The sequence below is a fragment of the Hypoxylon trugodes genome (assembly GCF_022578975.1).
Source record: "Hypoxylon trugodes strain CBS 135444 unplaced genomic scaffold F4822scaffold_1, whole genome shotgun sequence".
NCBI classification, from domain to species: Eukaryota; Fungi; Ascomycota; class Sordariomycetes; order Xylariales; family Hypoxylaceae; genus Hypoxylon; species Hypoxylon trugodes.
This window is the reverse complement of record NW_026250016.1, coordinates 1,836,830-1,864,827: the sequence shown is the minus strand read 5'-3', so window position 1 is coordinate 1,864,827 and position 27,998 is coordinate 1,836,830. Positions and strand designations below refer to the sequence as shown.

Below are 27,998 nucleotides of genomic sequence, written 5' to 3'. Positions count from 1 at the left end.
GGTTTACCGGTAGCCAGGGGGTTACAGTACTAGGCCGCCAATCACATTTCGTATCGGCCAATCGGTGTCCAGTCCAGAGCTTTTCTTTCCCGATATGGAATAAGCTCCCGTCGCGTTCCTGGTTGACTGGGCCTAGTATGTCTGTGCTCTTCTAGTCGTCCTTGCTTGCGAAGCAGGCGAGTTTGGTTGGAAGTTACAAGCCTGCAAAGCCTGTAGAGCCTGCACAAGCTCAATTCAATTTTCTTCCTGGAGTCCGAGCTAGGAATCTTTTTGCTGCCTCGACCTGCTTAACCTCATATCCACTCATCCAGTCGACGTCTGTGCAATCTCCCGCGCCCATTTCCACATGCACCATTGGATGGTCATGTCATCGTCATCCGCGCATCAATCACACAGCATATGCCCCAGCAGTGGCCCAGCAAGTAAAACTAGCCCAGTCTTTTTCTCCCACTGTTCCATGAGTGAAGAGCTGCCCCCGGGGAACTGTGCTGCCAAGGACTGGCCTGCTGGGCGCGAAAAGCAATTTCAGAGACATGGACTTCAGCTGGGCGGGCTGGCTAAAATGCGACCAAGGTACAGTACGCGATCGTCCTGGTGGGTTGAGTGGATGAGTAGTCCCAAGTTGTAGGTAACTTTTACATAGTATCGAAGCTATCAATTTTTTCTTCTTCCTCTTTCTTTGTCTCCTGTCCCATCAGATCGTTAGACCCCCAATAGTTTCCTTCTTTTTCTTACGGTTCATGCCGGATACCGTTGCATGAACGAGAAGGAGGCTCAGAGGGTTACTATCAGTGGTTTTGGTGTGATCGAGGGCTCCTTGATAAGTTTGATCTGCTGGTACGTGCCCCTCGACCGGGACGCTTTCGGCTTTCATCCCTGGTTTATCAGCCTTCTGTTCTCATTCCAGAAATTAGAACAGCCAGTCGACAAACGTCGTTCTCGGCCTACAGCGCTTATCCGTGCCATTGCTGTAAGTTCTTAACTGCTTCTTAAGGTGATTATTAAAACTAATTATTTGTGTTAATGCTGTTAGAATTCCTTATACACGGATTCGCATTTGGCCCCTCGTCTTATGGCCGGTACTGTCTTAACTGTCTTCGATTATTAGTCATGCCTCTTAATTGATGGTGGGATTTAACAAGAGAAGTACTTTTCAGAGTGCTGTATAATTGATAGTAGTATTCGACACCGAGATACCTTGTAGCTCTCACGATGCTTCCAAGGTTGCCGAACATTTATACTTTGCTCTACTTGAGCCTTTGCTTCAATGTAGTAGTCGCAGGCCTATTAGGTCCCTATCCAAGACAAGATACTTCTGCGACAACTGAGGCCACAAAGACGACACAAGATGGAGACAAGGGAACAACAACAGCTCCGCCGGACGCCTCGAAATCCTCTGATTCGCCGTCAATAACTTCTTCAATCGAAGTAACAACTACTGCGACAAGCGAGCCAGCAATAACTGCGATCCCCTCTGCCATAAATGGGAATAATCCGAGTAATGATAGCTACTCTGAAACCCGTACGTCATTCCTCATTCCTCTTTGTTTAACTCGCCGGTGCCCATCCTGACCTCGATTTTCTAGCAGCAATTGTAGAGGGAGAATTGCCTTTGCAGCCTCGGCTTACGCCAGGATGGGGTGTCGCCGGCGCAATAATGCTTATCAGTGGTGTCATATACACTTTGATTGGTATAAAAAATGAATGGCTGCATACGTTTTTCTCCTCGGCATATCTGGCCAGCTTATGTGTAACGGTTTTGATTGTCTACGTTATGAACCCGCCCGTATCGGACGCCATCCAAGGTGCATATGTTGTAGCAGGTGTATGCACTGGTATCATCCTAGGCGGGGCTGCGACAGCTTTCAGGGAACTCACAGAAGGCCTCGGGTGTTTGCTTGGCGGGTTTTGCTTGGCCATGTGGTTGTTAACCCTGCATGAAGGAGGATTGCTTCCTTCGACTACCGGCAAAGTCATATTCATCGTCGCCTTCACACTTGCGGGTTTTGCATCCTATTTTAGTCGATACACCAGACCGTATGCTCTCATCGGGCTTATGTCTTTTGCTGGCGCGACGGTTACAGTTTTGGGTATCGATTGTTTCAGCAGAGCGGGTTTGAAAGAATTTTGGGTTTACATATGGAATCTGAACGACAAGCTCTTCCCGCTTGAAGCTACCACATTCCCCTTAACTAAAGGCATAAGGGTGGAAATTGCGGTAACAATTGTACTAACAATTCTGGGCTTAATATCTCAGCTCAAGCTTTGGCGCGTGATTCAAGAACACCGTGTGAAACGAGCCGAAGAGCGAGCGGAATTTCAAAGGATGCGTGATGAAGAGGAAGCAGATGTTGGACGACGAGTTGAGCAGGATAATGACCGCGAAAGAAGACAATGGGAAACAACATATGGGGACCCTCCGATGAGCCCCACCGCTTCTCGCGACTCGGGCGTTGGAGAAATGGAAAATGAGAAAAAAGGACGCCTTAGTCAGACGACGGTCCAACCAGTATCGCCTAGCGAGACCGAGGCCGAAAACGCAATCGAGATGGCGGATCTCTCGGCATCTGGAGATACCACGTCTTCCGAGGTAGCAAAACAGGTGGACGATGGAGTTGTCATCGCGAACCCAGATGAAGATCACGGGGTAACCATAAGGGTTTCACGAGATGAGGGACCCGATGGTGTCGATGCATCATCGCCAATCCCCGAACCGGATGAAAAGGCGTGGATGGCTGGAGTTGATAAAGCACGGCCGGCTTCTGCTGTACTGCCCCGCAGTTCGCAAAGATATTCGAACGTAACTGGCCCTGATGTTGTTCCGCTGCCGTTCAGGGTTCCTGAGCTACATGAAGGTGTAAATGATGACGATCGCTCGTCATTTGCAACTTTTGCGGATGAAGATGAACGCTCTATTACTCTAAGTAAGAGAGCGTCGAGAGCCTCTTTATCGCATAGGTTATCGGTGGGTTCGGGTAATCTACTGCGAAGTTTATCTCAGCGATCCCAGAAACCCAAGCGACAGACTGGGGAGTTTGAATCGCCGCAACCGTCGCCAAGGCCTAGGGGAAGTCACGAGGAATTGACACTTCAGGATCGACGGCCTCAAGAAGATAACAGATCAGTTGCTGCCACAATTGACGGCATGAGTGGTGACGAGGATGACTTTGAGCAGCCTGAAGGAGAATCGAGATGGACCATGGAAATCAAGGCAGAGCTGGCGGATAGATTACCGAACGGTGAATTCCACGCCGAAGATAAGAAGCCAACGGAACCGAAATTAGACGACTCCGAAGCACATCTCAATGCAACCCGACCGTATTCAACGACGGAGACAATCGCTACAGGCATCTTGAACCCGTCGCTTGCCGAAGAAATTATTGGAAGCAAGTCGAAACGGAGCAGCGCAACAAATGCCACCGGAAAGATGGCTGGAATAAGCGAAGCCGATAACTCTGCTAACGCACCAGAGACGAAAGCCGCTTCTGAGACATCGAGAGCGGGCAAATCTGTATCTCCTTCGGCCGCATCCTCTGCAAGCCTTACCAAAGAACGTCTCCCTTCTAGTCTGTCACGCGTTGCGCTGTCATATCGTACGAATGAATGGGCAAAGCATTTGAGCCATGCAGAAAAGCCTGATCCGGAAGAGTTGCAGTTGAATGAATATCCCGCACAAGATGGACATTCGAAACAACCAGAAATCCCCGCACCCATCGACGTCGAGGAACTTCAACGTACGCCTGAAGATGGGATACCAGCGACTTCCATTGTGAGATCACCCTCTACGATGTCGAACGCTCAGTCCGCTGTGCCGGTTTACCGTTCTCTGTCGACAGCCTCTGCAGCAAACTCTGTGCAAGCCATGCCGCCCCTAATGTCTACGGCAGGCCAGGTACAAGACTCTAACGACAAGTCAAACTTCGTTAAACACACCCAACCACATACTCTTCATACGGGCCATAATATGCGAATAAAAAGCCGTCGGCAATCGGGCGATGTAATTATTCAGCCAATTTTGGAAGAGCGCGGCGACGAGAACAGCATCCGAGCTAATATTCCTCAAGAGGCTGATGAACCTGCTTTGAAGCCAAATCCCCCTTCGCCGACAGAATCCGAACCACAGGGAGCATATCGCACTTCCGTTCCAGGTCTCGTTTCGTACAATAGCCCGCAAACACTTATCGGTCAACGAGATATGTTCCTGCGAAGCAAATCCCAGTCAACGTTACTCTTAACAACACCAATTCCCGAGGGCCAGCAATACGTCCCCAGATCAGTCAGCCAAATGGACTTTTCTTACAATCACCCGACACATTCGCCTTTCGTCGGGCAAGACGCTGACGATATCCCGCTCAGTCAGCGGAAGGAGCTTATGCGTCAGAGTAGCATGCTTTCGGTCAAACCAGCCCACGGTAACCCTAGGCCGAATAGTACCATGAGAATGGCCTCCACACCTATTCCAAGCCCAGCTCCCGTTTCCCCAATCGCCGCTGAAGCCTCGCAATTCGATTCCCATCAACCCCAACGACGTTCCACACTTCCATCCCAGGTACATCGCGAAGCCCAGCTTGCTAACTTCCGACAATCTGTCGCTGCGGAGCTACGAGCGGGTACCCCAGTCTCGCCTCCCGCTAATAATGGTCGCGAGACACCGTTCTTATCTGCATCTTCGGGTGGTTTGCTAGGAGGTATGGGCCCACGAAACGGAATTCACGAGGTCGAACATAATATTGACCAGCAACGAAACGCACTTCTCTCGCAGCGAGAGCAAGAAGCTCAACGAAAACAGCTAGAACGCCAGGAGAAGGAGCAAAATGAACGTACGTTCGAAGAGCTGATGCGTCGCGGCGATCTAATGGATGCACATCGGGAAGCCATGCGTAGAATGCAAGGCGCGGTCAAGGATCGGTGATGAACTAGGACCAACATTTCGGAAGTCATGAGTGTACGCGTGTGAATGAATATGCGGTGATTGAGAGATATACAGGATTTATTTTATCGTCAGGTTGGTTTGGGGCCGGTGGAACTTGATACCCTTTCTTTCCCTCGTTTTTACTTTTACCCCTTGCTTTTCTCGTGTTAAGCAGCCATCGGCACATGATGACGATGTTGTTGCTACACAAACTACGCAACCATACACGCCACATCTTTTACAGCACATACACACAAATCACTTTTGGTACTTGTTGACCAACCTCTTATTTTCTAATATGTAATCTACGGAGTTAAAGTATCTAGTGTTGATAAAGGGGGGTGGTGGCTTCGGCAAGGTGCATATAATGGGAACACAAAACATGCAACATAGTGGAAGGGGTTTAGCTAGGAATTGCGATGTCTACTGAGGGGAGAAGTAAAATATAAAGATCAATATAACTGTAGCTACGTACGTAGGTGTATACGGTGTGAGCTATTTTTTCTATAGATCCTAGGTATGTATACAGCCATTATTTATACAACTCAAAATTCTATATATGAATGTCTTCCTTTCCTTACATTCGTGTGGGCACTCGGATGTCTACGTAACCTAAAAAAAAAAAAAATTGCTAGCAATACTCGGATACAGTAAATTTTGCAAGTTCAAATGATTGGACACAAATATTTGATGTTATTTTATTGAAAAGATCTGGTCTAACCTTAGTATATCTGATTGTTGGCTGTGTTACCAAAGTACCTACCTTAGTGGAGAAACATCGTCACATTCGATTATGACATCTGATTCGAAGCGTGCCTACCTATATTAAGTTAAATACCTAGGTAGAAACTACATACTTAGGCACGACACATGCTTAATATATATATTGTTTGATATCGTGGATGCATCTAGGTATCAGTCCTTAGATGTTTTCCCTCTTACTTTAATACATGTATGATATTGACTTTAGTGCGTGGCGATGAAGTTAAGCACAGACAGACGGGCGTTTGCAACCCCCACTCACAATGGTACTTAAGGTGGTCAATGTCTTAAGTGAGAGAGTATCGGACGGAAGGTACCTGCCTAGGTGCTTGAGTAGGTACTTGTTGGTATGTGCACGGCAGGAACGAACGATAAGTACAAGTCAAAGTCACGCATGATCATAATAGGTAGGCGGTCCCTTCGCTGTTGTGGAGTTAGCTACTGCTAAAAGCGCACGTTAGCTGTGCCCTGTGCTCCAGGGCTGCCTAAAATAGCTGGAATCAATTGGAAGGTTGGTGGGTCCCTCTGCCTGTAAATCTCCAGGGCTCCAGCAAGGTTTGTTATAGGCAGCTACAAGTGCCTGCCTGAGGTACCTAAAGATGGCACTATTATTTGCGGTGTGAGTAAACTTCCATAGTTCTTTTTTATGGTTCTCTTTTACCATCCTAGGGACTTTAATTCTGCAATACAGAATCGCCAACCAACACACGTAAAACCTCGAGTTCCTGAACACCAAACAACTTATCACATCTCCTTTCACATTATTTCATCTAGAACCTTTATCATCGTATAAAGGATTCTTTAACTAACACTCGATTCTTTTCTAGGTATGTATGTGACTTAGACATTGTATTATCGCGTCATTCACACCCCTGACATTCACCTTTCAAAGTTGTATGTAGATACCTAATCTACATACCCAAGTGCCCGCTGCACCTACCGGTACCTAATTATTTAAGTACCTGCCCCTCCAAACTTCAATGTTCCTAGCTCTTTCTGCTAGGCTTGCCCGAACCCACCGCATCCAACCAAACTTCACTAAACTTCATTCATCATCCGTCATTCAACTTCTACTTTACATCTTTTTCCCTTCCCACAAGCAGACGATACCAACCACATCAACAAGCCATCACATTTTACGAAATATCAGATTTTCTACCTCCGTACATTGCGCGACGGATCTCTAACGAACGCATACTCACCATTCGCAGAACTCACCCATAATCAAATCCGACATCATGGTTGAGACTGAAGCCCCTCCCGCCGCGGATTACATCCGCCTACAATCCAACGACAACATCAAGATCGATGTTGGTAAGTTTTAATTTCCACCGGTTTGCGCCTTGAAGGGTTACTGACATACGCCACAGAGAAGGCCGTTGCCGAGCGATCCCTTCTAATCAAGAACATGCTCGAGGATCTTGGTCCCAACGCTGAGGGACAAACTATCCCTATCCCGAACGTAGGTTATTCTAATTAAATCTATATTATTTATTGTGGTGGCCTTCTCCGTGATTCTAACTTCTCCTGTAGGTTACCGAGCCTGTCCTTCGCAAGGTGATTGAGTGGTGCGAGCACCACCGCAACGACCCCCCCGCCACGAACGAGGACGAGTCCGACAACCGCAAGAAGACCACCGACATCGACGAGTGGGACCAAAAGTTCATGCAGGTTGACCAGGAAATGTTGTTCGAGATCATCCTTGTATGTTGTACCCTCATATCTCCGACTCCCCATATTTGCCACTTTATCACTAACCCGATTCTTCACTGCAGGCGTCCAACTACTTGGACATCAAGGCTCTTCTCGACGTTGGCTGCAAGACCGTTGCCAACATGATCAAGGGCAAGTCCCCGGAGGAGATCCGAAAGACGTTCAACATTACGAACGACTTCACTCCCGAGGAAGAGGAGCAGATCCGCCGGGAGAACGAGTGGGCCGAGGACCGATAAACACCTTGCCCAACATCCATATTTTACCAGCGTCCCCTTCCATATTTCGTCCTCGTTCGGCACACATCCGGCTTTATTTAGGGTTTAGGCGGACTGCAGTTTGCGGCGGAGTGATTTTTATGAGATTGGTTCACTGCGGCTCGTGATAGAATTCGAGGGTACTTTCCCTTGGTAGCTGGCTAAATAGGCCAATCATTGGCGTGGGATCATGGAAATCATACTCGGTACATGATTCATCACGCTAGTCTGCTACCAAAACCAGCGAAGGAGCCGGTACCAGTATCCATACGAAACGCCGAACAGCTTGAGGACTTGCACATATGTTTTAGGCGTTTTAAGGTCGCATTTGATAGCAATAGACATTGCTTTTTAAACGAAACTAGTTTTTCCTGTGATATGTTATCGCTTGCTTGATATTGAATCTACCTAATTAAACTCTGTGCTGTACCATGCGTGCCTGGAATGGACCTCTTCGAGGTTGTAGATTAGCGATATCATTGACGTTATTGTGACCCCTTTAAAATCTACCTAGGTGGTGTAACAACGATTTAATAGCTCGCAGTCCCTCATAGAGCTTTCCCCTACTAACTTTTAGGCAGACATCATACTGCTTTTACTAGTTCTACTCACTATCCGACGTACCTACCCGATATGCATCTCGCTAGATTTGGAACATGTAGCTTGGGGATGGCGTCCCTTGTTTGTGACTCATTTTCGCCGAGGTCCATCCAACTACTACACTATAGCGACTTGATGATAATTACCGAAGTAAATAGGTAGGTATCCTGATAACACCCTGGCTTGGGAATTGGGAAGGAGGATGGGTCGAAGACATGGGAGCTGCTTCCTACATGTTGGCTCTCTGCTACTCGACGATAGCTCCTACTTCCCTTGATTTATCTTATAAAGAGCGTGTTGCTAAGGGCGAGATTACCAGCATATGGTAGTTTCTCAACCCAAGTTTCCAATACACGACTTGAGTAGGCACTCATGACGACGGTCCCCGTACGAGGAAAGAGCTGACGGAATGGAGCGGCTACGCGTATACACTGAAGGGAAGATGAGTGAATGTTGAGCCCGATTCTTGGATTATCTACACTACACGTCGCATGATGATTCCTCGATGACACCTAGTAATGCTATTGAAAAGGGGTAATTATGCTACGATGACCACAGGGTGTTTATTCCCCTTTGGTTTGAGGATTCTGGGCATACGGGGATGGAGAATGGTGGGAATGACGAGAATGAGCACGGGATTCGTCCCGTGCTAGAAAGCTTGTGTATCGTTCTGTGAATATTCGGGTGCTCTAAAGTGTTAATCACATGCACGGAAACTCGATCATGGCATCAAGATATTGTGGTTACTTTTTTGTTCTTTTCGCAAACGTGTTGATTCATTCCCTATGACCAGTACCATGCAAATCTTGAAAGACGAGCCCTGAAGAAAAAGCGAATCGCCCGGAACATTATGCTTTCCCCTTCCCTAGCATGAATACCATATTCCTGTCCGAAAGGAAGTCCACCGAAGCATTGCCAACCGAGGTTTTGATCATCCACTGCCAGACTCCATGCATCCCCTAAAGATCGCCTATTCGCCAAATTCGTGAAGGTGACATGTCGCATTCGGTGGGTTCCTCCCGAGTACAGAGGTAGCCGATGAAGTCGGGGATATGAATGGGCATTTAGATACCGATACGGGTCTTGCGCCAGTGCCTCCGCTTAGCATTGTATCTGTAAATCTGGTCAGCATTTCTGCTATTATCTTGTGATATAATATTTGGGTTGCTCGTCGCATCGGGATCGAGATGCTTTCGTTCGCGAGGGTTTCTTCGTACCTGATGGTGTTACCGGTGCGGAGACGAATCCATTGGGGGATAGGTCGGTTTTGCTTCTGCGCTTTGGCAAGCTTCTGCTTCGTTCGGAAAGACTTGTGGCTCTGTGGTTGAAAATATTGTCAGTCTTGTGTTGTCCCTAAGAGCGTACACAATCCTTCAAATGGAAATACGAGTCCCATCGCACATGTAGACTACCGGCGAAGGATGACTCGTCGAACGTCTCATCAACTGCGATACTATCCAAAGAAATAATTTAATACATACCGGCATTTTGACTGCTTGTGCTGATCTAAATGTCGAGATTGTTCGTGATCTTTCGTGGTTGATTGAAGGAGGGTGGAGTAGTAGGTCAAATCAAGAAGCGGATTAGAAATTTTGGGTTGCCGCGAGGGTTTTACAGCCCCAATGCAAATTGTGTGCGCTTGTTCCGAAGTCTTGGCGCAGTACCTAGATACTTTCAAAATCATAAAATAGTGGATTTAATCATGTGACCTGAATTGGAGTCCCGATAAGATAAGAGCTTGCCAGCTGGTTTTTTTACTGAGTCGAGAAAAAGAGAGCGCCAAGCTAATTGGCGTATGCTTGTGGCGGCCTCCCTAAACCTTGAACAGAAGAGACCCTTGCTTTATTAGAAAGATTAGAAAGCCAATCTTAGTTAAACCCATGTGCCTTAAGACCGCGCAACATTTCAAAGCCAACTTGAAAGCTTGACACGCCTTTTTTCTATTGTATTGAAAATAACGATCTCCCTTTTTCGACGAATAATACATCTTTCTATGCGTTTACGACATCCCTTTCCTTGTGATGACCTAAACAAATATTCTAGAAACCCGACTCTATCGAACTTCCTTAGTTGAACACCTTTTAAAGTAACAACCGCATACGATCGCGTGGTCATTATCCTATTACCCCTGGAAACGATAGAGCGCCGAGCTCCTGCGTGGACGAGACATACGAGCACAAGATGGGTCAGAGCGTGTCATGGTTGTCCAGTCTGCTGTGGGCGAAGAAAGAGATACGAATTTTAATCCTAGGTCTCGTATGAGCTGACAACCCCCCCTGTTTCGAAGCTTCTCACTGGCTAGGGGTTTAGCAAGCAGAGCTGATACATAAGTCTCGCGCAGGATAACGCAGGAAAGACGACGTTACTCTACAGATTAAAGGTCGGTCATTTATTTTACTATTGACACTAGTCTCACACTTGCTTCCCCATGGCTCCCGTTAGCCCCTTTGATGGATTATCCGGGATCTTAAAGTATAAGGGACTAATAGCCAAGACCTACAGATAGGCGAGGTAGTAACGACGATTCCTACGATCGGGTTCAATGTCGAATCGGTAACCTATAAAAACCTAAACTTCAACGTGTGGGATTTGGGTGGTCAGACTTCGATTCGACCCTACTGGCGATGCTACTATGCGAATACGGCGGCCGTTATCTTCGTCGTCGACAGCACGGATATCGAGCGTCTACAGACAGCCGCCGAAGAATTGGCTGCCATGCTCAACGAAGATGAGTTGAAGGATGCTGCCCTCTTAGTTTTTGCCAATAAGCAGGATCAACCTGGCGCCAAAGGTGCTGGCGAGATATCCGAGGCGCTGCGATTAGGTGAGCTGAGGGATCGCAACTGGAGTATTATGGCGTGTTCAGCGGTTGATGGAAGCGGTGTTAACGAAGGAATGGATTGGCTGGTGGTAAGTACTATATCTACCTATCTATTCTTATTACGATTTTACACGGTCAACGTTCGACCGAGCACCTACTCGACTCGAATCTCGGGGTTGTACAGATCTGGCTAACCCATCACATAGCAAACCGTATCACAGGATTAAACTCGGTTTTCCCCGCACAAGGCGTCTACATGTATAACACTCACCAACCGTATCAAGCATGACCGTTACCGACAGTTCCTATCTTGGCATCTCAACCGTTTTATTGATATCATATACGTACCTACGATTTTGGGTAGACGGCTCTGGCAAAGTAGGTCGTATCATAGGAGCATTAAATGCCGTGGCCGGTATGATTGGAAGCAAAAGGCGTTCTACTGGACTTTTTTTTTTCTTCAATGGGGGACGGCCGAAGGGGAAGGAAAGGAGGCAGAACAGGCGAGAACGATGAATATCAAGATCGACGAAGAAATTTTCCTCAAGACAACAGTCATGTGTGCATCATCGACTTAGTCAGGCATTCGTTCGCAATGCGGGTTCCTGACTAAACCTGGTATATAAATATCAGGTTATATATAGGCAATGAAGGCCTGATGCTTTTCCGTTGCCTTACTCTCGCAATATAGAAAGGAGGGACCTGATGATCTGGTAGGCAGTCCCTAGATCATGGATCAAGTAATAATTAGGTTACGGGTCGGCCCCTATTCAGTCGTTACATTAGATATATTATAATTATTATAGACACACCTTATTCGGGTTTAATGACCAAATCGATGCTACCGCGGTTCTTCCATGAAGTTTTCAATGACTAGCAAGTAACCTACAGTGATATAAACCCCCGGCTATAAACTCTTAACAAAATAGAGCGAAACAGCATCAGCAGAGAATTGATGATAAGCCAATAGAAACTACTGCTAGGCGCGTATTGTAACAAGGGGAATCAACTAATCCCGATGGCGTTGGTCCGAGAACTGCTAAAGAATAATGACCGCGCCGAGCGTCGTAGTTGGATATCTGATTCTATATATGGAAGTTGCAAAACACATTCGAAGAGGAGCTCCATTTAGATCCTAGCGAATGAGCAACAGCGCCGATATAGGAGTTCTAGTCTTGTATTGCTTCTTGATGTTGGAAATAGTTGGTCGGGATATACTTGTTACGCTAGTGTCAAGGGGCTTAGGTAATGGAACTTTTGGGTTGAGCGTTAGTTATTCCTAAAGATAGGAAGACCCACTTAGGTAATTGTACACGCTGCCACGAGACCCCGCGACACCCGGTCTCCTGTGGTTGTGGGGAAGGAAGCGTCCAAGACGCACCTTGGTGATAGCCCCGAGCGACAAAAGAGGAAAGCTACGGCGATAAGTCGGACAGAAGAAAAACTAGGATTTACCCTTTTATTTGCTACTATGTTATACAAAAATGGTATAATTCCCCGGAATTGGTATTTGGAATCTGGGAATGGACCAGTTTTCTTGGGACATAATTATAGCAAACTGGGTGGAGGGTAAAAATGGAATATAACACAGTGAGAAAAATGAGCGAGTCGATAGAAAAAGAAGACTACTTGACGTGTTATAGGAAAACGACCCTCCTCTTCCGGAAGCATGCATATAGTTGTTCGTTAGACTCATTGCGCGATTCCGATTAGTCTGTATTTGTGTAGGAAATGACAAAGTAGAAGGGAAGACGCCATATGATGTCATGACCTTATTCGGGTTCGAGACGGTGGGATTTGCTCGTAATTCCGCACGGGTTTTTTTTCCTTCTTTTCTAGTTCTACCCCAAAAGGAAGAAGAGGTAAGGAAGTAGTAACAGTAGTAAGCGACACTTTAGGAGTATATGTAACACCGAGGCGGTTCGGATTGCCGAAGCTTTCCATTGTGGCATGTACTGTGTGTAATGGAGGGGTCGATTAAGATATTTGCAGGTGTTCGGGTGTGGGCTCAATGGTTCGATAGGAGATGATACATCCCATACATGTATACTTGACAACTCACTCAAACTACCTAGGTACTTGTTATATGCCGGCAAAATGTACTAAAGTGACATAAAAAAGCACTTAAAAATCCCACATTGTTGTTTTCTGGGCGGTAATTGCTTTTGCTTCCCCTAGATGGGAATAAGGAGAGGCGGCCTCAAAAATGTTGCCACAAGGGTCCCCTTAGCTTTTTTTGATCCTCGGATGCATTGGGGAAAGTTCCCTTGAATAATCAAGAAGCTCCTATTATTAATTAGAGAGCATCTGACAGGCAAAGTCTTTGTATGTACGTCAAGTATAGGTACCTACCTAATAACATACCTAGCATAAGATATGCAAGTGGTGGCGTTTGTAAGTTTCTCCGCAATCCTCGAGCGGTACAGCAGCGGAAGCAGGCAATAGTTTCTGATACGCGTCGCGTCCCGCCCTACGAGTTCATTTCCAGTCTTGGCAAGATGAAGGAAATTTTTTAAAGCACGCAAAGACCGAAGTAGACCGAAGAAGACCGAATTATTCTTAGGTTCCATTACTATTTTGTTTAGAGTGTCAGTTGGTTGATATCATTGGTATACATATGTAATTGCTAACTCATAGCTTGAAAGTTTAATAAAGAAGAGGCAGTTTGAACAGTTGTAAGTGGATAAGATTTGTTAGGGTTGTTAGCGGAAAGAAGAGGTCAGAATTGGAAAGCATGATCGGAGAGATGCCGGCAAATGGCGGGGCAAGTTCAAAGCTCACAATTAGAAATTATATGATTGGTTGATGCAGTATAGAGATTTACCCCACTTTCTGCACTTACGTAGTGTCTTACCAGACTTGAATAACTCCCGTCACCCATCGACTTTCCTAGTTCTCCTAGTTCTCCACTCGAGCCTGGCCTTCTTCCCTTCTTCCTATGCTCTCACCCCACCTCTCGCTCCCCTGCTCTCCTCAAAACTCCCATTTGCAGTTATAGTGCAGAACCGAGCACGACAACCGCGTAGCCGGTATATAACTGGTCAGATGGTATTGATAGTCGGGGTCGTGCAAGCGGCGAACGAGAGAGAGGAGAGGGGGTTTCGTACAAGAACGTTGAAACCCTTCCCATAACCTATGGAACCCATGGCCCACGCGCTGTATTATGCTAACAAAGGCTCCGGTGAGACAAGGTACAGTACCTAGGTCAGGTAGATCAGAACTTGGAGTGAGATGCATTTTTATGGTATTTATATAGCTTCTTCTCCCTCCCCCTTTCCAACTCCATTTCAGTCTTCCGTTTCCTCCGGTTGCACATCTGAGATACCTTATTTGTTCCTCTACCTTCGTGGAAGCTCTATACTTTCCCGAAGGAATATCTATTGTCTTAGGTAAACCATTAGTTTACTTTTTCAGAGCCTAGGCAATTCCAATTCCGTGAACTTGGATTGCCTCGTCATCCTTTCTTGGATACCCATATCAAATAGCATATTGTCGTTGCTTCTGTGTAACTAAGCCACCCATTCTAATTTACTCTTAAGTCGCCACCATGGTTGCCAACGACAAGCCCGCTTCTACCTTTAGGTACAATGAGAAGCCTGTGTATACCACCTCCAATGGATACCCTATCCAGCACCCCTCTGCCTGGCAGCGAGTGGGCACACACGGTCCCCTCCTGCTTCAGGACTTCCACCTAATTGACCTCCTCGCCCACTTCGACCGCGAGCGAATCCCCGAGCGTGTTGTCCACGCCAAGGGAGCTGGTGCCTATGGAGAGTTCGAGGTCACTGACGATATCAGTGATATCACCACTATTAACATGTTAACTGGCGTTGGCAAGAAGACACCTCTTGTTCTTCGCTTCTCTACTGTCGGTGGTGAGAAGGGTTCAGCCGATAGCGCCAGAGATCCTCGAGGTATGAAATCTACCCCTTGAAGTATTCAAATATGAATATTAATTGGTGATTGTAGGATTTGCTATCAAGTTCTACACACAAGAAGGTAACTGGGATTGGGTCTACAACAACACCCCCATCTTCTTCCTTCGAGATCCCTCCAACTTCCCATTGTTCATTCACACTCAGAAGCGTAACCCTCAGACCAACCTAAAGGATGCCACTATGTTCTGGGATTACTTGGTAAGTGTATATTGGACTTTTCCAACTTATTCAGAAACCTTGTGAATCGGATCCTCGATTATAGGATTATCAAACATGTCTTATACATCATACCCCACCAAATGTCTCATAGAAAGGGAACTAACACTTACTGCCACAGTCTACCCACCAAGAATCCATCCACCAGGTCATGCACCTCTTCTCCGACAGAGGAACACCGTTCTCTTTCAGGCATATGAACGGATACTCTGGCCACACCCACAAATGGGTTAAGCCTGACGGCTCCTATGTCTACGTCCAGGTACACCTAAAGACCGACCAAGGTAGCAAGACTTTGAACAATGAGGAAGCTGGCAAGTTAGCTTCTGAAAACCCCGACCATGCCACTCAGGACCTATTTGAGGCTATCCAGAGGGGCGACTTCCCAAGCTGGACAGTCTACGTCCAGACCCTGACGCCAGAACAAGCTGAAAAGTTCAAGTGGAATATCTTTGACTTGACCAAGGTTTGGCCACAGGCTGAGGTACCTCTCCGACGCTTCGGAAAGTTGACCCTCAACAAGAATCCCGAGAACTACTTCGCTGAGATCGAGCAAGTAGCCTTCTCCCCATCTCACCTTGTCCCTGGTGTTGAGCCGTCGGCAGACCCAGTGCTACAGTCTCGTCTGTTCTCCTACCCAGATACCCACCGACACAGACTTGGCGTCAACTACCAACAAATCCCTGTAAACGCACCCCTCAATGCCTTCAACCCCTTCCAGCGTGATGGTGCCATGTCCGTAAATGGAAACTACGGCGCCAACCCCAACTACCCAAGCAGCTACCGCCCCTTGACTTACAGGGACATCAAGCCCACAAACCCTCACGAGCAGTGGACTGGTGCCGCTGTAAGCGACCTGTTCGACCAAGTCCAAACCCATGACTACGAGCAGGCCAACGGTCTCTGGAAGGTCCTCGGGCGAACTCCCGGTCAACAGGAGAACTTCGTCCACAACGTTTCAGTCCACCTATCTGGCGCGCACAAGGACACCCGAGCACGAACCTACGACATGTTTACCAAAGTCAACCCCGAACTGGGCTCCGCTATCAAGGCCGCGACTGAGAAGAACGTCAAGCTATGATAACGAGATATCAGGCAAATTAATAATTGAACTGAGGATTAAAACGATATGTATGTATGACGGTAAAAAGAACTTGCTCTACTTAGTATCGCAAAATCTACCAAGTCAATATAATGAGGGGTTAAATAATCACCCAACTCATCTACAATTTCTTATCGTGCTCTATTCTAAGTGAATTGTTCTATATTCTATCTATGTCTATGAAAGTAAAACAGGATCAGTAAGTGATTGGTCTATGTCCGCTCTAAACGTATTTTAATGCACTCATCTTTGAGTAAAGAGAATCAGTTTTGCAAGAGTTCTAGCAACGAAAATGCTTCGCAAAATAAGGCAATGAAGTCAGATGAATACTCAAAATACGAATATCAAACAATACTTGCGATCTTATCACGTAAATACAAACTAAACCCAATGCAATGCATCATAAATGACTTAATCAGGATATCAATATTTCAACCACCACAGCCTCCTCTCAACTTTTCGCGGTACACACGAAATGCGCTATTTAAAACGCTTCCACACCACAAATCTCAACACAGCACAGGGAAAAAAAAAAGACATTTTGACTCGACGCTGTTTTTAAAAAACACAAAGCATAATTATCCTGACCCCATGATTGGAATCAAGTAACGATAACAATAACAACAATAAAAACTGAACAAGCAGCCCATTTAAAATATACCAAGTACGACTCCAACGCCTGTTTAATTACCTAAGTCACACATCAAATCATCGAGGCTGTCGAACCGAGGTATGGTCTCGCGCGGCGTTGCCTCTTACCCCTATATAAAAAGCCCTCCGCTCCAAAGCAGTAGACCACTAGTCCTGCCTCGGCATTTGACCTGCTAAGTTCATGTGCATGAGGGCATCGCGTTGCCATTCGTCCTCCTCAACCGAAGGTTGTCCGTGACCCATGCCTCCGACCTCGTGAGCCCACATATCGTCACTCGGCATTTCGCGCCCGTCAACACTGGGAAGGCGGATCTGTGGGGGAAGAGGTTGTTGTTGTCTTGAAGGCCCAGCAACGCCGACGCCGTATTGGTTAATGTTGGCGTACTCGCGGCCACTGTTTGTACCTAGTCGAGGTATAGAGTTGTCCATGGTCGGCGTCGCAGTCATATATCTCTCATTATAAGCGGCAAGTTCGGCTGGTTGAGGAAGAGCTGACATCTTATTCATTTGGTGATCCAACTCTTCCTGTTCCAGTATCTGTGGCGCATGTTCCACGTTCCTCAACGAACTAGCGCCCGGTGCGTTGCTGCTTCGTACACTACCCACACTAGCACGGTGGTTTTCGCCTGTGCCGTCACCACCTTCCACACTACCGGAATCTGCATCGCGGATCGCGAATTGAGCAACTGTGCGCATTTTCCTAGTAACCCAACTAGCTAGGATCTTGCCACGTTGCTTCTCGCCGAGACGGCTGCGAGGGAAGTCACCCTTGTTCACAAAGGCAACTATGTCAATAACTATCTGGTGTTCATTTAGGATAGCGTTCACGATAACTGGAACGATAGACGCGAGATACGCCTTGCGTGATACTTCGACAAGGACGACGACGAGACCACCCGCTTGGAAGACAGCGCTAAACATTATGTTAGTAGGAACCAATATCTTTGGCAGATTTAAAACTTACCAGCCACCGGGTACGATGTTTCGGTGAGATTTCTCAACTGAGGCCTCTATATCCATAGGGAAGTGGCTTAAACCGTTAATCTCGAAAGTCTCGCCAATATTTCCTAATACGAAAAGGACTTGCATGTCCACTTGAGCCCCACCCGGTCCTATTGGACGACTGACGTTATGCAGGAATCCTAGATCACCGGTCCGGACGTAGCTGATGTTGGGGTCGCCATCGATAGTACGGCCATCAAAACGTTCAGCGTCAAAGGGATCTCTGGACCCATAGAACGCTTTCACGCACGCTTCTGAGTCGACCCAGATTTCACCGTACTCCCCATCGGTGCAAAGAAGTCGACTTTCGGGGTTGACGATGGCGATTTGTGTCGAGACAGGGACCATGCCGGAGTCTTGGAGGCATAGGCCTTTTGGTTCTGCTTCGGGGTCGACAGGAACAATTAACCCCCTACGAAGAGCTCGCTGGTCGAGGTAAAGCTCAATTGGCTCGATACACATATATGATCGCGATGCAATCATCGGGTTTAGTACATGTGAGTAAACCGTATTTATAGCCGTCCTGTCGAGGCCAGTAGCCGCGAAATGAACTCTGACCCTTTGGAATACGTCGACACGTGGCCTAGACTCGGCTGATATCATCATGTTCTTTAACTCATGCATCGTGAAACCTTTGCCAATCATTGAATTTATGGCATGGTCGAGCATCTGTGGTGTCGCGTATGTATCCTTTATCTTGTATCGACTAAGGGTTAAGAAGAGTGACATAGGACTTTGGGCAAATTCTACGGGCGAGAGTAAGTAGGTAGGTGTACCTATGTAGATACCCATTAGACATGAATGAATAAAACCCAAGCCCGAAGTGCTTCTGACGCAGCCGAGGACTGGTCTGGAGCTTGTCATCTGACAGGTTTCCTTTTGAACCTTGCACATCCCCAGTATTGTGTCGTGGCCAAGCTGCACAGATATCCTGCGTTGGTCTGGTGTCCAGTACGCCCATATAATTACCGGATATCCAGGCTGGATCCAGGCAGGATCTATAGTGATACCGAGGTCACGAAGTCCATTGTTTTGCTTCGGGGGTTTGGTGGTGTTGTATACGTTGGGGACGCTAATCTTGAGGAATTGAGCTGATTGTTTGACGTGCTGGGAGACGGCTTTTGACTTGAGCAGGTGATCTACCTCACTGTTGACCAGAACAGCCTTAACGCCATAATCGTTGATGAGATGAAGGAAGGCAGGCACATCCTCGTTTAGTCGTCGCTCATCCATGGGCGCAGTGGGGATGATCACAGCACCGAGGTTTATGCATGCGTGAACAGCAAATACGTACTCTTCGGAGTGTGTATACATGAGCATGACGTGATCGCGGGGCCGTATCTTTGCCTTGTTACGGAGATACACAGCTACCGCAGCCACTTTTGTATCAAACTTCTTCCATGTAATGCCTTTCCCTTCTTTGCCTCTTCCATCTATGGTGCAGATGGCTAGCTCTTCCGGCTGTCGTGCCACTCGCCATTGTATAAGATCTGTGATGCTGGAAAAATTATTTAGTGGTGTAGATGTACGGTCGTCGATGACAACTTCGCGTCTGTCGATACCAGAATACTGCTTGTCCGCGGGACCAAGGAAATCGGCCCGGGCGTCGGATGCCGTATTTGACCATATGCCGCCCATGGGGTCCACACCGATAGGCAGATTCAAGACAGCATGCTCCACGCCAAATTTAACATGGACACAAGGCAAGTTACCAAGGTCGAATTCTCTACGGCACAACATGTTCCCTATTTCTCGTCGACCGTTCTTGGTCACACGCGGTAAGGAATTTGGCGCTGTAATCATAACGCAGTATACTCTGAGATGATGCTCTTGCATGAGGACATCCATACACCGTTCGGAGAGCGTATCTAACAACGCGGTGTCTAGCTGCCTAGGCGGACCACCTGACGTTGCTGGAGCTGTTGAAGCTGCCGATGATTCCAACACCACTATCGGCAAATGCTCATCGTTGACGAAGACATCAAATGCGGAACAGTCAAATACCTGCTTATTCAGGTTCCGCAGAATGCTGACAACAATATGTTGCACAAAGAAATATCGGTGCTCTGCGATTTCGTGGCCATGTTCGACCCACTCAACTTTCTGTCGTATCCGATCTTCGTACAACCCGAGCACAAATATTTTGCCTTCAATAATCGTCCCGAGAAGACCAGTCCTGAGAAACTCTGGTTCGACAGGTGTGGGTGTTGGGTCTCCTGGGTCGAATTTGTAGGGTCTGGCATGGAATATTTGCTCTGTGTGCTTGGGCAGCGCCCAGAAACCTCCGGATAGAGACGGCGAATCGACCCATATCTCTCCTATCGAATGGGGTGTTGAAAGCAGTCCCGTTTCGGGGTCAACAATAGCGAGTGTGGCATCAGGAATAGGGTATCCAAAAGCACCGACTCGAACAGTTCCCTGCTCGGTGCTCGCTCTCTTTCGAGCTTCGTCGCCGATAGCAACTACAACCACTTCATTTATCTTCAGCGCCTCTCGGTCTAGCAAGACTTCACCGAGTTCGACCTTAGCATCCTGCTCTTTTGTCGTGGTCGTGCCACCCCCGAGAAGACTTCCGAAGCCATTTGAAGGAGTCGTCTTCTCCTTGTCTTTATCTTTGTCCTTTTCGTCCTCCTTGCCGGTTTCTGAGCCTGATTCGGCATCAATATCGAGTTTCAGGGGACATCCCATGCGCTCTTCGCCACCTAGCCAATCTCGGACACTAATAACCATGCCACCATGCTCAGGCAAGCAAAGCATGGGTGCAACGACTTCTCTAGCTCTGGGGTTTCGTAAGGGGCGCAACCATCGATCAGCTAGCACCTCGTGAAACTCGCTATCGACCGTTAATGTGTCGATAAGACAAAGCTTAACATGTTGGAAATTCGGCTCCATGCCCTTTTTGAAATTTCGTGTCGTCATGGGGTCTTGCTGGTAATTAAAGGCCGCGGTTCTCAGACCAGGATAGTCGGCGATCATTAGCGTAGCCTTGTATTTAGTGATTAGATGAGCGTAAAGACCAGGCGAGTTCACCGCTTTATTCTCTACCCACACAGTTGTATGGCCACTATAGACGTTAAGAAGGACGCCCAAGATCATTCCGATGCCTTGGCGGGGGTCGAGGTATGACAGAAGGATTTCGCTGCTAGCGCCTCCTCCTATCAGACGTCCATTCTTGTCGCGAAGAGCGCGATTGAATGTGTCGCCTTGTCCACTAGGAACGCCCTGAACTATAGCGCTGAGACAAGCCATCTGGTGCATTATCGTGCGATGGCTTAACACTACACCCCGAACATCTCCCGTTGGCGCCCTAGAGAATTCGATATACGCCAGGTCTGGGACGGATAATGGAGGCACGTCATCCTTCTTCTTGGGATGGTAGCTTCCAAATTCATTAGTCTTCCACCACTCGACTCCTTTGGGCCAGTTTAATTTTTGCGTGGTAATATCACGTTGGAAAGACTTCAAATTGTTGTCGGTAGTGAGTGCTAGATGCGCCTGCGTGGAAGTTAAGATGAGGTTGAGTTTCGCATAGTCTTGCAAGTCATTGATAGGAACAGCCACAACGCCCGCAATGAAGCAGCCTAATAGTGCTATCGCGAAGTCAATAATCTCAGTATCCCTATAAATGAGAGCAACGCGATCGCCACGATATAGCGAGCTCTTGTCTCGAATGACCTGAGCTACTTTCTCAGCTCGGGCTGCTAGCTTGTCCCAGGTAATAGACGCTATCTCCTTGCCTTTACTATCAAGCACCCAGTAGGCCGGAAGTTTTCCGGTAGTGCGTCCCCTGTGTCTCAGCACGGCGGCAATATTGTCAAATGTGGACATAGCCGTATGTTCGTCGTGCGGATCGTGGATGGCAAAGGGTACTTCTCGCGGTTCTAGGGGCATCTGGTATTCTAGCGCCTCTGGGGGAGGAAGATCGTTTGCGGTAAGCATAGGCGGAGCCATAGCAGCAGTAGGTGAGAACGCATCGCTAGAGGAGTATCTGTGAGCTCCTCCTCCATACTCACCGCTGGGACCTTGTTCATAAGACTGTTGACCAGCGAAATCAGAGAAATAAACCTGAGAATCTAGCATAGTCCCAGTCCGGCTATCATAGGCATGTTGCTGTGGTGGCTGCGGCCCATATCCTCCTTGATTCTCTGGCTTGAAAGCATAGTCCCCTGACACCATCGTCCCGGACCTTGTAGGGGGGTCAGATCCTACATTTTGTGCATAGCCAGCGGTGGGATTTAGGAATAGTGAATCACGTTGGGTTAATGTCGGACGAGATTCGGCCAAAGGGCCACCTGGCCGCATCAAGCCGGCTGGATGCTCAATGCCATGGGAGGGACCGGATGATTGGGGCCGCCAATCTACGGGGGATGTAATCGTGGAAGGGGAATATGTATCGTCGGGGTCGGGGTTGGCGGTATTTAAAGCAGTGTATGCGGCATTCCTGTGCCCACCGCTTGTATTGGGGGGGCTATCATCGACCGTATGTATTCGTAGACCTCCGGTCGCGCTAGTTAAAGAACTGGGCTCGATATATTGCGAGAGGAGTTGGGTTCGTCGTTTTTGAAAGCTGTAGGTAACGGATATGCGTTAGCACGGTCGAGTGCGATGATCGGATGCGATAGTAATTCGAGGGGAGGAACTAGTGTTGTATATCGTGGTATTAAAGATAAAAACTTACCCCTTTTCCGTAATATCGCCTTCCTACAAGGAGAATGGTGGTTAGTTTGCTTTCAATGGACTGACCAGTTGGTAGCCTCGATCGGGTCTTGTGCGGCATTGTGTCTGTCTTGTACCCCGCGGTTGTTGGCGGTATGAACATGGACATGGACACGGACATGATAGGCATCGTGAGAAAACATAGAATGTATGAATATAAGCTTACCTGCAACTCCCTCTCCAATTCGTTTAATTTCTGCTGTAAATCCGGACTCAATTGCGCCATCTTGTCTTCTCGTCGGCGGACGCACAGGAGGGAAGCAGCGCGAAGGGTCGGTAATCAACCGTTTACCGGCTCAACCGATTCGAGAAGAACCCTACCCAACCAGGCACAAGGAGGCCCGTGACGTCAAACGGTTTCGGGGAAAGGCGATATACCCTTCTCTGTCGCAACAGCAAAATAAACCAACCAATAATATCCCGATTAGATATAAAAATAGGGTATCATAGCAATGCAGCGCAGTCTCACTGCAAATGGTAGTAGAAATGTATGTATTTGGAAAAGATTCATTAGAAAGGTTAAATGGGAATGGGAAACATGGAATAATTCGATAACTCTGGATCTGAAAGTGAACCCTGATGCAGGTGCTGTCCTGTCCACTGTCAGACTGTCCACCGTTCAGTACGTATAGTACACTGGCACAGCAGTGCAGTTAACTGAAAATAGGAATAGATAGGTACAAAATAACAAAATAGGCTACTATTCAATGTACCTCGTACCTGCTCTATACGGAGAATGAACTGCAAAACCACGCAGGCGTTAAGGCGTTAAGCTCCGGCGATTGGTCAGTACCGCCAATAATAAGGTGCAAAGCGCAGGCACGAGGGCAATACGAACTTTCCCTTTCCACCCTCCTAATGCCCCAGCTTCTTTCCGCTGTGGTTCATAGTGGGACGGCCCTTACATCCAGTTTAGTATCCACCTTTACCCTAGGCGGGGCTAGCAGGTACGGAGTACGGCGAAACTCCCTAGCCGTGACCGAAAAAATTCTATTCTCAAGCTACGAAATTCAATACTCTTTCTTTATTTCTTCCCAATCTCAACACCATAATTGAAGACCCACAATGTCGTCGCACAAATGACTAAACCCGTCATATTCCCTCCCAATTGGTGAATATACCCTACAGATGCTTTACTCGAATGAGACATGTCTCACTTACAAGGTCGAACAACACCGTTCATTAGCGGACTGTATCCGTCAATGTCTATTGTAATGATTACAATGTCTACTAACCCGCAGTACTCCGAGCCTATTAACCTATAGTCAATTCCGACGGTTGGAAAACACTGTTGGATGTCAACTTCTTGCAATCAGTAAACGAAAGTTATGACAGGGAACGATACGAAAACTATACTCTATTTCCTTTATTGAATTTGAATATTTATTTCCGCTCCTCGCCGCGATCGAGGACTTCCGCAATGTGAAGCTATCCAGTAAGTGTCTAAATCTCTATTCAAGCATCTCTCATGTCTATTTACCTGATGAAATCAACGCATTCACAGACCTGTTCTGAACCTCCTTGTTGAGAAAATGCATTGAGCTCTACTGATTATGTCCTCTCGAAATACAATTTACTATCTTATTATATGTTGCTTTGACTAACAGACCGCCCAGGTAACAATCCTTCCAGCTATTTTCAAGCTACCAAAGTAGCCAAGATCTAGACAAGGTGGCGCTACTATATAGTAATATAATTTCCTCATTGGGCCTCTTACATTTACTCCTCTACTTGTATCTATTTAATCCCTTTATGGTAGACAATGGTGTTGTTATGAGACGAATCTTTTGGTATGCCTGCCTCTCGATTGTGTGCGAACAATGTCCTTTGATATAAAACAAGAGAGCAAAGAATCATGGTTGCTCGATGGTATATAGGTATACGACTCCTTCGACCGGGCAATCGTGCTGTTTGCTTCTGCAAACATATCCTTGGTAATTCGGACTCTAGTGCTTGTACATCGCAGACTGAGTCGTTTCGAGGCAGTTTAGCAGGGCTAGCCTCCTCAAAGCGGTCATAGTCTATAAGAAAGTGAGGATCTTGAGTTCGGCGTCGACTTCCCTTTTTTCTATTGTTTTTCTCGCTTCAGTCCACCATGGATTACCAGGACCCTATCGTAGAGCCTTCGGGCCAATATTTCGACTCGACGGAATTTATCGGCGATGCTAACTTCGGTGATGTCAACCTAGATGCAGACTTCTTTACAGTACCTGACCCGCCCTCTAGACCTGTCCAACCTGTCCAGCCCGCTCCACCGGATGATGTAGCCCACCAATATAATATTCAAGGACAAGCAACAGAGCCGATGCAGGCAGCTCCCCAGCAATTTATAAATCCGCAATTTCTAGATAAGAATTATGATCCAAACATGGTTCAAGCGGTACCACAACGGAACGACGGCGCCAATACCCCTGTACACAGCCAAGCGTATAACCCCAACTACAATGGCATGCCATATCCTAATCAATACCCCCCAAATCCACCCTATGTCCCTTATCCTCCTCCTCCTACGCCTGTCCAACACGTTCCTGCTGGCTACCAACAGGGTTATGCCCAACAGCAGCAAATGCAGCCGATGGTTGTCGCGCCCCAAGTTCTTCACCACCAACACGTCCCGTACTCGATGGCGCAGCCAATGCCACCCCAACCCAGAGTGGTAGAAGAACCTGAAATTCCAGAGAATAATCTAGCAACATCAACACCTGTACATTACAGGAGCAGGTGGCCCTCTCCGAAGATTGTACCTGGTACAGAGCGGCTAAAACGACCTACGAAGGGCCCCAACGGCGAAAACCTCAGAAACGATAAGATACCTCGTGTCACACGGAAGAACCAAGCTAAGCCGGACGTTACTCAGTGGTACGGGCCTCCGCAACCTCCACCTAAGAGTTGGGGACCGTTAGACGAAAGTGGACGCCATATGTTCAACTACACGGAATATGGTGAGCTTGAGAGGGCCAGAACATACTCGCAACAGGAGATGCGCTGGTACGTTTATGGTCCCAAAATACACGAGGAATTTGAGTTGCCCGAACGGTTACCCGGCGTGCCTAAAGTAGAGGACAAGGTTCGTCAGGGTCTCACGCTCTGGATTGGTTGGGTGGCACCACAGGCCAACAGTCGGTATCCCCTCGGGACTCAATCCCAAAGGTGCCGATTCGCGTCCTGTGTTGATCCTCACAACACGATCAGGACCGGATTCCCTCGCATCATTTTTGACGAGCGGATGAATGAGGATGCTGAGGCTGTCGACCCCTACCACAACGCTGGGTACGTCCATCTATTCTGCTTCGAGCAACACTTTGACATCTACAGCGCGATGCTTCATCTCGACATACGTCTCGATGACAGACGTTTCAAACGTGAGCCGAACCTTTTTAACTTTTCGAGACAATTCCCCCAACTCACTCTCGAATGGGAACGCTGGTGGCAGGCGGAAAGTCAGAGATGGCATGAGTACATAGATGATCCCAGACGCAGTAGGCGTAGGGATCGCCCATACGAGACCTCCTTAGGTTATAAGATGGTCAAGCACACAGTCGATTACGGTACTGATGTTCGAGCTAAAATGCGCGAAGATAGGGCAGGCGCCGACGTCTCGAAGCACATGGGTAACTTGATTGTGCAGAAATTCCTCAAGGACTGTAAGATGTGGGATCTTTTGGACGAACACGGCGACCCGGTTCCTAATGCCGAGGAGGAATTGAAAGGTTGTAGGGGAGGCTACGGCGCTAAGAAAGGGCCAACTGGGAAAACTGGGATGAAGAGACGTAATAAACCCAGCCCGATTTCGACAAGAGGACATGCGGAATTGCATCACAATGAGGATACATCGCCAGGTCTCAGCACACAGTGGACCCCAACACCAACTTCAGAGAACCAGCGAACACCCCAAATTCTGACGTATCCCGAGACGAATATGCAGATGCACCCGTCACAAGCGCAACAGTATGGCATTGACTATCAAAATCAGGGGATGCAGGTCTATAACTATCCGATAAACCAACCAGTGAACCCCCACATGAGTCCCCAGATGAACCAACAGGTAACCTATTATGCAAGCCCCCAAGTGACTCATCACACGGCACCTCCGATGAACTATCAGGTACATCCGTCGATGCAACAGCCAATGCAACAGCAAATGCTCCCACCAATGCAGTCATCGATGCATCCGTCAATGTACCAACAGCCTCCTCAGCCAAGGTACCAGCCAGTAAACCAGTCTATGAGCCCACCTGTAAACCGTCCCGTGGTACCTGTGAGGAATCCGAGCTACCAGCAACCACAGATGGCAATCCAGTACCAGCCAATACAACCGCGCAAGCGGGGCCGGGATGAGGTAATAGCTGAAGAGCAGAACAACGCGGCATACAACCACTACCAAGCACCAAACCAAGGGAACTCACGCAAGCGGCAACGGCAAGAGCCGGAGATCCCGATTGATCCGATGCTTGTAATTGAGGAGACACTCGTCGTCGAGACCACCGAGGAGCAGTATCCCGCAGCTGGGGACCAGGCGGATGCAATGCCCGAGGTAAGTGAACCTCTAGAAGACGGGTTTCTGCAAGATTCCCACATGTCGTTTACCGAGCTTCTTGGGGATATCGGTGAGTTTGGTGCGGATGGGCCTGGGCTGTTTGATGATCCATTACTATATGTAAATGCAGAGTCTACAGACCCAGAACTGGAGACTCTGCTAGAGCCCGAGCCCGAGCTTAAGCCTGAACCTGAGCCAGAACTAGAGCCACAACCTCAACCTGGACCTGAACCAGAGCCAAAGCAGGAACCTGAAATCACAAGTCAAGAGCCTAAGCCTCAAACCGAGACTGTAGGTGACGTAGAAGTTAGCGATTGTGAGGATCTCTTCGGCAGCGCTTCTGACAATGACAAAAGCGATAACTCCAGCGAAAACCGTTCCCGGCTTAGATCCGGGAGGGAGTGGTCTAGAAGCCCTAGATAAATAACCTGTAGGACGTATGACAGCGCCATCAAGGGTTAATGGCGTTGTAGAGTGAGTGTTTGTTTTGTTTTAAGCGACTGGCAACAAAATACCATTTGCCATTCAACGTACGTTTTGTTTTTTTATCAATTGAGATTGAGCCAAGTCTTAACTACATAAACCCGACGTCAACACGTAGTTACCCCTATCATAGGGGTTATCTATTTACATTGTGAGACTATGATAGCTCAATAAAAAATTTGTTAATATTTTTTTTTCTAGGTGTTCAAATATGAGAGGTGACTTGTGTACGTCGCTTTAAGATATGATACGACGTACGTAGAAATACTATGTAGGTTGACGTAGTTA

General features: G+C 47.6%; 7 protein-coding genes across 7 annotated transcripts; 5 read left to right on the top strand and 2 right to left on the bottom strand.

Moving 5' to 3' along the window:
• Positions 1-1,212: 1,212 nt before the first annotated feature.
• F4822DRAFT_435720 (uncharacterized protein) lies at positions 1,213-4,912 on the top strand (the record flags this gene model as incomplete). The annotated part of the gene is made up of 3 exons (XM_051462231.1): positions 1,213-1,522; positions 1,587-3,912; positions 3,979-4,912. 3 exons carry the CDS (start codon positions 1,213-1,215, stop codon positions 4,910-4,912), a joined length of 3,570 nt encoding a protein of 1,189 aa, XP_051319408.1.
• A 1,363-nt stretch (positions 4,913-6,275) lies between these two features.
• Positions 6,276-8,125, top strand: F4822DRAFT_385312 (E3 ubiquitin ligase SCF complex, Skp subunit). Its single transcript, XM_051456621.1, has 4 exons — positions 6,276-6,988; positions 7,045-7,136; positions 7,208-7,378; positions 7,450-8,125. The coding sequence occupies exons 1-4, from the start codon at positions 6,913-6,915 to the stop codon at positions 7,624-7,626; spliced, it is 516 nt and encodes a 171-aa protein (XP_051319407.1). The 5' UTR covers positions 6,276-6,912; the 3' UTR covers positions 7,627-8,125.
• Positions 8,126-9,308: 1,183 nt separating this feature from the next.
• F4822DRAFT_435719 (ribosomal protein L39e) lies at positions 9,309-9,731 on the bottom strand (the record flags this gene model as incomplete). Its single annotated transcript, XM_051462230.1, has 3 exons — positions 9,309-9,357; positions 9,462-9,562; positions 9,726-9,731. The coding sequence occupies 3 exons, from the start codon at positions 9,729-9,731 to the stop codon at positions 9,309-9,311; spliced, it is 156 nt and encodes a 51-aa protein (XP_051319406.1).
• Positions 9,732-10,037: 306 nt separating this feature from the next.
• Positions 10,038-11,922, top strand: F4822DRAFT_385304 (ADP-ribosylation factor-like protein 1). Its single transcript, XM_051456620.1, has 4 exons — positions 10,038-10,500; positions 10,586-10,624; positions 10,747-11,154; positions 11,272-11,922. The coding sequence occupies exons 1-4, from the start codon at positions 10,426-10,428 to the stop codon at positions 11,290-11,292; spliced, it is 543 nt and encodes a 180-aa protein (XP_051319405.1). The 5' UTR covers positions 10,038-10,425; the 3' UTR covers positions 11,293-11,922.
• A 2,047-nt stretch (positions 11,923-13,969) lies between these two features.
• F4822DRAFT_385294 (catalase-domain-containing protein) lies at positions 13,970-16,448 on the top strand. The gene is made up of 3 exons (XM_051456619.1): positions 13,970-14,979; positions 15,035-15,201; positions 15,341-16,448. The coding sequence occupies exons 1-3, from the start codon at positions 14,613-14,615 to the stop codon at positions 16,298-16,300; spliced, it is 1,494 nt and encodes a 497-aa protein (XP_051319404.1). The 5' UTR covers positions 13,970-14,612; the 3' UTR covers positions 16,301-16,448.
• Positions 16,449-16,481: 33 nt separating this feature from the next.
• Positions 16,482-23,549, bottom strand: F4822DRAFT_385291 (acetyl-CoA synthetase-like protein). The gene is made up of 4 exons (XM_051456618.1): positions 22,857-23,549; positions 22,653-22,675; positions 17,937-22,541; positions 16,482-17,885 (listed from the first exon to the last, which is right to left on the bottom strand). The coding sequence occupies exons 1-4, from the start codon at positions 22,914-22,916 to the stop codon at positions 17,120-17,122; spliced, it is 5,454 nt and encodes a 1,817-aa protein (XP_051319403.1). The 5' UTR covers positions 22,917-23,549; the 3' UTR covers positions 16,482-17,119.
• A 716-nt stretch (positions 23,550-24,265) lies between these two features.
• F4822DRAFT_19008 (uncharacterized protein) lies at positions 24,266-27,778 on the top strand. Its single transcript, XM_051453547.1, has one exon. The coding sequence runs from the start codon at positions 24,786-24,788 to the stop codon at positions 27,648-27,650; it is 2,865 nt and encodes a 954-aa protein (XP_051319402.1). The 5' UTR covers positions 24,266-24,785; the 3' UTR covers positions 27,651-27,778.
• The last annotated feature ends 220 nt before the right edge of the window (positions 27,779-27,998 follow it).